This window comes from Sapajus apella, unplaced genomic scaffold, assembly GCF_009761245.1.
Source record: "Sapajus apella isolate SASKATOON/1434 unplaced genomic scaffold, GSC_monkey_1.0 scaffold199, whole genome shotgun sequence".
Lineage (NCBI taxonomy): Eukaryota > Metazoa > Chordata > Mammalia > Primates > Cebidae > Sapajus > Sapajus apella.
The window spans coordinates 723,492-735,091 of record NW_022437139.1 but is presented as its reverse complement, the minus strand read 5'-3'; the positions used below and the strand labels follow the sequence as shown (position 1 = coordinate 735,091).

The window sequence follows — 11,600 nt, the reverse complement described above, 5'->3', positions numbered from 1 at the left end:
GGGTTCAGGCAATTCTCCTGCCTCAGCCTCCTTAGTAGCTGGGATTACAGGCACGCGCCACCATGCCCAGCTGATTTTTTGTATTTTTAGTAGAGACGGGGTTTCACCATGTTGACCAGGATGGTCTCGATCTCTTGACCTCGTGATCCACCCGCCTCGGCCTCCCAAAGTGCTGGGATTACAGGCTTGAGCCACCGCGCCCAGCCTCAATTTTTATTTCTTTCTGAAAATTTTATATTTTTCTCAAAACCACACCACATTGCTCTTCTTTATATACATTTTAATCTTTTATTAAAATTTGAACATTAAAGTTAACGTGTCCCAATCTTTATAATACAGCTTTCTCCTGACATACTTTGAATAATTATCTGGGTCAGAGATTCTAAGAGTCTCAAAAACATGTTTTCTTAGGCACGGTGTGGTGGCTCACGCCTGTAATCCAAGCACTTTGGAGGCCAAGGCAGGTGGATCACCTGAGGTCGAGAGTTCAAGACCAGCCTGACCAACATGGTGAAACTCCGTCTTTAAAAAAACAAAACAAAACATGTTCTTAGAGTGTGTCTTATCTGAAATTTTGTGTTTATTTTTTACTTAAAGAAAATTAAAGAGCTGTGCTGGGTAAATATAACAAATTGTTTGTTTTTTTTTTTCTTCTTCTTCTATGTGCTTTTTGCATTGTGCTCACCTGGGGCACTTGAAACAATTCATTTATAATTTCTACTCAGATGTATTTTGGTTAGTATGTTTTTTTTTTAACATATATATGTCTTAAAAATTAGGGCCTTTGCTATTTTGCTATGCTATCTTATTTATGTAGTTTATATGATGTTATAGGTTAGGATGTATATTTATCTCAGCCTAGTAAGTGGAGTAATTTGTTATTTTTATTTCTTTCAGTTCTGTGTTCTCATTTTGGCGAAGACCTTTGGCCAAGGCCAGGCATAAAAGATTCTTTTCAAAAAGTGGTACTGAGAGAATATGAAAAATGTGGACATAAGGATTTACAGATAAGAAAAGGCTGTAAAAGTGTGAATAAGTTTAATGTGCACAAAGAAAGTTATAATGAACTAAACCAGTGTTTGACAGCTAACAGAAGCAAAATACTTCAATGTGATAAATATGTGAAAGTCTTTCTTAAATTGCTAAATTCAAATAGACATAAGACAAGACATATTGGAAAGAAACCTTTCAAATGTAAAAAATGTGGCAAATCATTTTGCATGCTTTTACACCTAAGTCAACATAAAAGAATTCATATTAGAGAGAATTCTTACCAATGTGAAGAATGTGGAAAAGGTTTCAAGCATTTCTCAAGTCTTAGTAGACACAAGATAATTCATACTGGAGAGAAACTCTACAAATGTGAGGAATGTGGAAAAGCTTTTAAGAATTCCTCAACTCTTACTGGACATAAGATAATTCATACTGGAGAGAAACTCTACAAATGTGAACAATGTGGAAAAGCTTGTAACTGGTCCTCAAACCTTAGTAAACGTAAGATAATTCATACTGGAGTGAAACCCTATAAATGTGAAGGATGTGGCAAAGCTTTTAAACAGTCCTTAAACCTTATTAGTAATAAGAAATTTTATACTGGAGAGAAACCCTACAAATGTGAAGAATGTGGCAAAGCCTTTAGTGTATTCTCAACCCTTGCTACACATAAGATAATTCATACTAAAGAAAAACCCTACAAATGTGAAGAATGTGGCAAAGGCTTTATCCTATCCTCATACCTTACTAGACATAAGATAATTCATACAGGAGAGAAACCCTACAAATGCGAAGAATGCGGCAAAGCCTTTTTCTGGGTCTCAGCCCTTCGTACACACAGGAGAGTTCATACTGCAGATAAATTTTACAAATGTGAAGAATGTGGAAAAGCTTTTAAGGATTCCTCAACTCTTAATAGACATAACATAATGCATACAGGAGAGAAACCCTACAAATGTGAAGAATGTGGCAAAACCTTTTCCTGGGTCTCAGCCCTTCGTACACACAGGAGAGTTCATACTGCAGAGAAATTTTACAAATGTAAAGAATGTGGAAAAGCTTTTAAGGATTCCTCAACTCTTAGTAGACATAAAAAAATTCATACTGGAGAGAAACTCTACAAATGTGAAGAATGTGGAAAAGCTTTTAATCGGTCTTCACACCTTACTAAACATAAGATAATTCATACTGAAGAGAGACCTTACAAATGTGAAGAATGTGGCAAAGCTTTTAAACAGTCCTTAAACCTTACTAATCATAAGAAATTTCATACAGGAGAGAAGCCCTACAAATGTGAAGAATGTGGCAAAGCCTTTACCCTATCTTCATACCTTACTGCACATAAGAGAATTCATACTGGAGAGAAACCCTACAAATGTGAAGAATGTGGCAAAGCTTTTAACCGGCATGCACACCTTACTAGACATAAGAGAATTCATACAGGAGAGAAACCCTACAAATGTGAAGAATGTGGCAAAGGCTTTACCCTATCCTCATACCTTACTAGACATAAGATAATTCATACTGGAGAGAAACCCTACAAATGTAAAGAATGTGACAAAGCCTTTAACGTATTCTCAACTCTTAGTAAACATAAGTTGATTCATACTGGACAGAGACCCTACAAATGTGAAGAATGTGGCAAAGATTTTAAACAGTCCTCACACCTTACTAATCATAAAATAATTCATACTGGAGAGAAACCCTACAAATGTGAAGAATGTGGAAAAGGCTTTACCCTATCCTCATACCTTACTAGACCTAAGAGTATTCATACAGGAGAGAAAGTCTACAAATGTGATGAATGTGACAAAGCCTTTAACCGGTACTCCTATCTTACTAAACATAAGAAAATTCGCACTGTAGAGAAAACCTATGAGTGTGAAAAATATGGCAAAGCCTTTACCTAGTCCTCAGTTCTTAAAAGACATGAGATAATTCATACTGGAGAGAAACTCTGCAAAGCAGAAACATGACATGCTTTTGACAACACCTCAAACTTTTCTAAATTTTGTAACAGTAAAAGAAATCATATTGGTGAGATTTCATATTGGTTATGACAACAATACATTCAACTCTAAAGGACATGATAGAAATTAAGTAATACATAATGAATTATTAGTACTCATTCATGAACTGGCATTATTAATAGTTAAATATTTGTATTACACAAATGATCTACAGATATAATACAACCTCTACGACATTACCAGCGACATGCTTCATAGAAATTTTTTAAAAGTATATCAAAATTAAATTTAAATGATTAAAAACAGAATAAAAATTTAACCTACAGAAACAATATTCTTTAACTTATTTGCAGTTGAAGGTTACTGGCACAAAAAAAAATCACTAGAGATGTTCATCCATTATGCTACTAAATAGCATATTGTTACCATCTTTTACCTACACCCTTGAGTAAAGTGGAAGAGGATAAAGGTTGTGGCATAATAACACCTCACTGCATGTAAAATACTATGTAACATCTTAAAAATGTTGAATTGCACTATTAATTTCACAATCTAAAATTTTTAAAAAGTACTGCATCTTTATATAATTTTATATATTTTTATAATTTTATATAATTTTGTAAATTATATAAATTTTTTGTTTGTTTGTTTGTTTTGAGACGGAGTTTCACTCTTGTTACCCAGGCTGGAGTGCCATGGCGCGATCTCGGCTCACCGCAACCTCCACCTCCTGGGTTCAGGCAATTCTCCTGCCTCAGCCTCCTGAGTAGCTGGGATTACAGGCACGCGCCACCACGCCCAGCTAATTTTTTGTATTTTTAGTAGAGACGGGGTTTCACCATGTTGACCAGGATGGTCTCGATCTCTTGACCTCATGATCCACCCGCCTCTGCCTCCCAAAGTGCTGGGATTACAGGCGTGAGCCACCGTGCCCGGCCTATATAAAATTTTATATGAGGTTCAAATATTATATATTTTATTTTATCCAATTTTATATTTTCATCATAAAAGTTATAAAATTTAATTTTATAAAATTTTTATAATGTTATACAAATTTATATAATATATAAAAGTAGAATTAGTACAAAAATACAATACCAATTTGATTTGCAAAATAATTCAACATGTTTTCTTCTCATAATGCAGAATATTACTCTGAACACCTACCTCATGTATCACTCAATATTATAACCTAACCCCAAAGAGCCTCTCAACTTAGATTTTCATTACGTACCTTACATTTTAATATCTTTAGTTTTCTATAGAAAAGATCATAAATAATGCCCACCTAATAAAAAACAATCTCCTGATGGAGTCATTGGCTCACACCTGTAATCCCAGCACTTTGGGAGACCGAGGGAAGCAGATAGCCTGAGGTCAGGAGTTTGAGAGCAGCCTGACCAACATGGAGAAACACTGCCTCTACAAAAAAAATTAGCCAAGCATGATGCTGCATGCCTGTAATCCCAGCTACTTGGAAGGCTGAGGCAGGAGAATTGCTTGAACTCAGGAGGCACAGGTAGAAAAAAAAAAGGTCTTTAAAAGCCAAGCCCAGCCATGGATTTGTACCATTCAATACCTGAGTTGGGTGAATTTCTCTCCTCTTGAGAATTCAAGATAAACCTGGAGCTCCTGAATTTTTCAGAAAGTGGTATTTTTTACTTACCACAGGTCAGAAATCCTGATCTGTGGTAAGTACAAAATGTCATAGTACAGGGACAGTGTAGGCAAGATTTCAGTTTTCCCAAGGGGCTATTATTGACTCCATAAATCAAGTTTGATTTTTTTAAGAAACAGCACCCAAAAAATCAGCTGGGCATGGTGGCGCATGCCTGTAATCCCAGCGACTCAGGAGGCTGAGGCAGGAGAATTGCCTGAACCCAGGAGGCGAAGATTGTGGTGAGCCGAGATCGCGCCATTGCACTCCAGCCTGGGTAACAAGAGCGAAACTCCTTATCAAAAAAAAAAAAAAAAAAAGGAGCAACACCATGCCAGTCAAAGCCTTGGTAAAATAACCGGCTTCTCCAATTGTGCCCTGTTACTTATAAAAACCAGATTATTGGCCAGGCGCAGTGGCTCATGCCTGTAATCCCAAGACTTTGGGAGGCTGAGATGGGCGGATCATGAGTTCAATAGATTGAGACCATCCTGGCCAACATGGTGAAACCCCATCTCTATTCAAAATACATAAAATTAGCTGGGCGTGGTGGTACCCACCTGTAGTCCCAAGTACTCAGGATGCCAAGGCAGGAGGATTGCTTGAACCCGGAAGGCAGAGGTTTCAGTGAGCTGATGTCATGCCACTGCACTCCAGCCTGTTGACAAATCGAGACTTTGTCTCGGAAAAAAAAAAAAAAAAAATTTTTTTTTGAGTCTTCTATTAGTTCAGTGGATGCAGTTAATCCTTGTTCTGCTTCATATTCATGAACTTTTCAACTCTCCACAAGTCTTGAAATTTTTTTTCTCTACTCTGATGTCACAATCTCCAAAGTTATCAGAAACTTGCATTCAAGAGCACCTGTTAGAGTTTTATAGCTAATTATAAAACCACCTTCTAAAGAGGACCAAAACAATGCAATTGTTTATGAATGACAAAAAGTTTTAGGACAGCCATAGTCAAAGACAGAATTAAGGAAATTTGTTACCTCTGTGGCACACAATAATTTAACATAAAAATCATAATGACTGATGATAATGTACATTAAGTCATATAAGAGTTCCCCCAGCCGGGTGTGGTGGCTCATGCCTGTAATCTGAGCACTTTGGGAGGCCAAGGTGGGCAGATCACCTGAGGTCGGGAGGTCGAGACCAGCATAAAGAAACCCCGATTCTACTAAAAATACAAAATTGGTCAGTCATGGTGATGCATGCCTATAATCCCAGCTACTAGGGAGGCTTAGGCAGGAGAATCACTTGAACTCAGGAGGCGGAGGTTGCAGTGAGCTGAGATCATGCCGTTGCACTCCAACCTGGGCAACAAAAGCAAAACTCCATCTCAAAAAAACAAAAACGAGAGTCCCTGTAATGGTGGTGCTTCAATCAGGGATGCACTAGCTAGCAGGGCCTTGACTGTGTAACCCAAAAGGTATCTGAGACAGGTCTTGATTAGTACAGAAAGTTTATTCTGTCAATGTAAAGGATAGGCCTGTGACACAGTCCCAGGAGGTCCTAAGACATGTGCCCAAGGTTGCTTTTATACATCTCAGGCAGACATGAGACATCAATCAATATGTGTAAGATGAATGTTGGTTTGATCCAGTAAGGCAGGACAACTAGAGGTGGGGTCTTTCAGGTCATAAGTAGGTAAGAGCCAAAAGGTTGCATTCTTTTGAGTCGTTGATTAGCCTTCCACTGAATACAGAATCTACATTCTTACATTAACAATAGGGTAAAAAGGCCGGGCGCGGTGGCTCAAGCCTGTAATCCCAGTACTTTGGGAGGCTGAGGCGGGTGGATCACAAGGTCGAGAGATCGAGACCATCCTGGTCTACATGGTGAAACCCCGTCTCTACTAAAAATACAAAAAATTAGCTGGGCATGGTGGCGCGTGCCTGTAATCCCAGCTACTCAGGAGGCTGAGGCAGGAGAATTGCCTGAACCCAGGAGGTGGAGGTTGCGGTGAGCCGAGATCTCGCCATTGCACTCCAGCCTGGGTAACATGAGTGAAACTCCATCCCAAAAAAAAAAAAAAAAAAAAAACACAATAGGGTAAAAAAAGCTATCAGATCTGCATTTGTCTTAGGTGAGCCTCAGGAGGATGATTTTGAGTTCTATCTGTTCTTTGTTCACAAGAAATTTCTTTGCAAGCAAATTGTGAGAAAGGTATATAAGATTTTTTTTTCATTTTGTTACGTTTTTGAGATGGAGTATTACTCTGTTGCTCAGGCTGGAGTGCATTGGAGTAATCTCAGCTCACTGCAACCTCCACCAAGCGATTCCTGAGTATACTCAAGTATATTCAAGAATCAAGAGATTCTCCTGTGTCAGACTCTCGAGTAGCTGGGACTACAGGCATGTACCACCATGCCCAGCTAATCTTTTAGTACTTTTAGTGGAGACGGGATTTCACTGTGTTGGTCAGGCTGGTCTCAAATTCCAGAACTCAAATGATCCACCCACCTCAGCTTCCCAAAGTGCTGTGATTACAGGTGTGAGTCACCATGCCTGGCGGTATGTAGTGTTTTATATTTGCAGCTATCTTATTTAGAAATAAAATGGGAGACAGGCTTGCGTGACAATTCCCAGCTTGACTTTTCCATTGGCTTAGTGATTTCGGGGTCCTGAGATTTCTTTTTCTTTCACAGATAAGTATTCATAACAACAAATATATGTTAGGCCATGCATGATCGCTCACAGGTGTAATCCCTGTGCTTTGGGAGGCCGAGGTGGGTGGATCACCTAAGGTGAGGAGTTCCAGACCAGCCTGGCTGACATGGTGAAACTCTGTCTCTATTAAAAATACAAAAATTAGCCCGGCATGGTGGTGCGGGCCTGTAATCCCACCTACTTGGAAGGTTAAGGCAGGAGAATTGCTTGAACCTGGGAGGCGGAGGTTGCAGAGAGCCGAAATCATCCCATTGTACTCCAGCCTGGGAAACAGAGCAAGGCTCCATCTCAGAACACAAAACGAAACCAAAGAAATATAGATTAATAGAAAACGCATAAACACCATTTCTGCTACATCTTTTAAAATAGCCCATCCTTCAGGGCGCTGTGGCTCACGCTTGTAATCCAAGCAATTTGGGAGGCTGAATTGGGAGAATCATAAGGTCAGGAGTTCGAGACCAGCTGGCCAATATGGTAAAACCCTGTCTCTACTAAAAATACACAATTAGCCAGCATGGTGGTGTGCGCTTATGGTCCCAGCTACTGAGGAGGCTGAAGCAGAAGAATCACTTGAACCCAGAAGGCCAGCCCTAGTGTCCAGGAGGATGTCCACTTTTCTCCCTTCAATTTCCAGAATCACCCAAAGCTTGGTTGATAACGGTTGTCTGGACTATCAGAGCCAGGGAGAGGAGCCCTGGGGCCTGTCAGTCCTATTGAATCATTTGGGAGATTAGCCTTGTACCTTATGACCAGTATCCCCAGGACAGTCCTCCTTCCAATGGTTTCCAGTGCAGATTGGACAGGATCAAGGTGGCTTCCTCATGCTGCCTGGGCCATCCTTCCTAAAAAGCCCTGGCTTACCACATGTGGAGCAGTTAACAGGTGCACCTCAAGGATTCTGGAGTTTGTGGGCTTGTATGGTACGATTAAAGCCTCTGCCTCTTTTTTGTGTTTCCTGCCTCTCTCCTGGGCCTTCCTATCTCGGCTATAAAAGGCCGAGGTGACCACTTTCAGGAGGTTCTCAAAAGTACTATTTGGTCCCTGGGGCCTGTTTCTGCAGCTATCTATGAAGGGCTACCTCAGCAATAAATTTATTTTTTATAACTAGTTGTCATTTGATTGGTTGAGAAGATAGAAAGGACTCTTTTTTTTTTTTTTTTTTTTTTTTTGAGACGGAGTTTCGCTCTTGTTACCCAGGCCGGAGTGCAATGGCGCGATCTCAGCTCACCGCAACCTCCGCCTCCTGGGTTCAGGCAATTCTCCTGCCCCAGCCTCCTGAGTCGCTGGGATTACAGGCACGCGCCACCATGCCCAGCTAATTTTTTGTAGTTTTAGTAGAGACGGGGTTTCACCATGTTGACCAGGATGGTCTCGATCTCTTGACCTCGTGATCCACCCGCCTCGGCCTCACACAGTGCTGGGATTACAGGCTTGAGCCACCGCGCCCGGCCTAGAAAGGACTCTTTTAAGTGGAGTTTACAGTGAGCCAAGATCACATCACTGCACTCCTGCCTGTACGACAGACCAAGAAGCCATTTCAAAAAAATAAGAAAGGAAAATAACTATAGGCTGGGTGCAGTGGCTCATATCTGCAATCCCAGCATTTTGGGAGGCTGAGGCAGGCAGATCACCTGAGGTCAGGAGTTTCAGATCAGCCTGACCAACATGGAGAAACCCCATCTCTACTAAAAATACAAAAGATATTAGCCGGGTGTGGTGGCGGGTGCCTGTAATCCCAGCTGCTCTGGAGGAGGCTGAGGCAGAGAATTGCTTGAACTCAGGAGGTGGATGTTGCATTGAGCCGAGATTGCACCACTGCACTCCAGCCTGGTTGGCACAGTGAGACTCTGTCTCCAAAAAAAAAAAAGAAATACTGAAGACAGTTCCAGAACTCAAGACTAAAAAAAGACCAGAGTGAGCCTGAGCACACATGACCCCATCAAGTTTCCAAAGGAAAACCTCAATTCAAAGATGTACTGGTAAGGCATTTGAGCCTATGGAAAATAAAAGAAAAAAAAAGCAGAAAGATTTTCGACAGTGGAATTTAAAGGGATTTTTTTTTTTTTTTTTTTGAGACGGAGTTTCGCTGTTGTTGCCCAGACTGGAGTGCAATGGCACGATCTCGGCTCACTGCAACCTCCGCCCCCTGGGTTCAAGCAATTCTCCGGCCTCAGCCTCCCGAGTAGCTGGGACTACAGGCACGCACCATCATGCCCAGCTAATTTTTGTATTTTTAGTAGAGACGAGGTTTCACCTTGTTGACCAGGATGGTCTCGATCTCTTGACCTCGTGATCCACCCGCCTCAGCCTCCCAAAGTGCTGGGATTACAGGCTTGAGCCACCGCGCCCGGCCTAAGGGATTATTTTTTACTTTTCTCTCATGTAAAATATTTACAAATAGAAAACAAGCGTTTTTAAAAGTGTCATCCATTGCTCTGTGAAAAATTGATTAATTAGAATACTGTTTCTGAAAGGTACAATAAAGGAACAAAAATAGTTGATAGTGTTGTGAATTGAAGGGAGAAATTGGCTTTGGGGAATGTTGGAAAGAAATTGGGAATTTAAGATTTTACTGCAGCTGGGCGCAGTGGCTCACGACTGTAATCCCAGCACTTTGGAAAGCCGAGGCAGCCAGATCACAAGGTCAGGGGATTCAAACCATCCTGGCTAATAAGGTGAAACCCCATCTCTACTGAAAATACAAAAAACAAGCCAGGGGTGGTGGCACACACCTGTAGCCCCAGCTACTCAGGAGGCTGAGGCAGGAGAATCACTTGAATCTGGGGGGCAGAGGTTGCAGTGAGCTGAGACTGCGCTAATCCACTCCAGCTTGGGTAGCAGATAGAGAGTAGGTCTCAAAAAAAAAAAAAAAAATTTTACTACAAGACTGGCAAATCCTGTTTGCCACACATTTGGAAAATGCAGGGGGACACCAGTGCTTCTGATAAATGTTAAAATAATTAAATAGCAGGTAATTCCACTGAAGTGATGCTGGTGGTCTAGGTTCCTATGTAACAGCAACCTTAAAATCTAGCTCAGCCGGGCGCAGTGGCTCATGCCTGTAATCCCAGCACTTTGGGAGGCTGAGGCGGGTGGATCACGAGATCAGGAGATCGAGACCATCCTGGTCAACATGGTGAAACCCCGTCTCTATTAAAAATACAAAAAATCGGGCCGGGCGCGGTGGCTCACGCCTGTAATCCCAGCACTTTGGGAGGCCGAGGCGGGTGGATCACGAGGTCAAGAGATTGAGACCATTCTAGTCAACATGGTGAAACCCCGTCTCTACTAAAAATACAAAAATTAGCCGGGGTTGGTGGTGGGTGCCTGTGATCCCAGCTACTTGAGAGGCTGAGGCAGGAGAATTGCTTGAGCTCAGAAGGCAGAGGTTGCAGAAAGCTGAGATTGAGTCATTGCACTCCAGCCTAGGTGACAAAAATGAAACTCTGTGTTAAAAAAAAAAAAAAAAAAGTGCTTATTTAGTCTCAAATTCCACTTTAAGCCGGGTGCAGTAGCTCATGCCTGTAATCCCAGCACTTTGGGAGGCTGAGGTGGGTGGATCACCTAAGGTCAGGGGTTCAAGACCAGTCTGGCCATCATGGTGAAACCTAATCTTAAAAAAAAAAAAAAAAAAAAAAAATCCCACTTTAAAATAGCAGAACTGTGGGTTTTATAGAGTGAAAACTGGACTCCAGGTTATTTTTTTTTAAACGTTTACAGTAGAGGGGACCTCCTTGTGTTCAAATTTTCTGTTTACAAAAGAAAAGCAAAACCTGGCCCGCAGATTCTAAGGATCTCCCTATTTCCTTAAGTTTTTAGTTTGATTATGTCACATTTATGGTGAGTGACTCCATGTGGTTTGATTTGGTCTGTTTGGGCCTAGTGCACAGGCTCGTTCCAGAATGATGGCCTTCAAAATGTTTACAACATTTTCTCATTTTGGTTAAGTTCTTGCATAGGTCAAAGTGCAACCAAAACTCAGGGGTCTTAGTGCCACTCTCAGTTTTATTAATTTGGGATTTTGTCATTATAATGTCATTCATAGGTTATAATGTCCCCATGGTCACATATGTCTTTGAGTTTTTTAAATGCCAATTAAAGAGAGACCTTTTGGACCAGGCGTGGTGGCTCATGAGCACTTTGGGAGGCTGAGGTGGGCAGTTCACGAGGTCAGGAGTTCAAGACCAGCCTGGACAACATGGTGAAATCCCATCTCTATTAAAGATACAGATAAGGCCAGGTGCGGTGGCTCAAGCCTGTAATCCCAGCACTTTGGGAGGCCGAGGCGGGTGGATCACGAGGTCAAGAGAT

At 41.3% G+C, this 11,600-nt stretch overlaps 3 protein-coding genes across 3 annotated transcripts in view; 2 read left to right on the top strand and 1 right to left on the bottom strand.

Moving 5' to 3' along the window:
- Positions 1 to 3,332, top strand: part of LOC116543879 (zinc finger protein 726-like) — an 86,306-nt gene extending 82,974 nt beyond the window's left edge. Inside the window, 1 exon segment of the mRNA XM_032269836.1 lies at positions 1,276 to 3,332. Within this exon segment, the coding sequence (XP_032125727.1) occupies positions 1,276 to 2,969 (1,694 nt within the window). The 3' untranslated portion in view covers positions 2,970 to 3,332.
- The window catches only part of LOC116543866 (zinc finger protein 429-like), a 785,602-nt gene that overhangs the window by 215,080 nt on the left and 558,922 nt on the right, over positions 1 to 11,600 (bottom strand). The gene's annotated exons all lie outside the window — the stretch shown is intronic.
- The window catches only part of LOC116543870 (zinc finger protein 430-like), a 123,787-nt gene that overhangs the window by 2,327 nt on the left and 109,860 nt on the right, over positions 1 to 11,600 (top strand). The gene's annotated exons all lie outside the window — the stretch shown is intronic.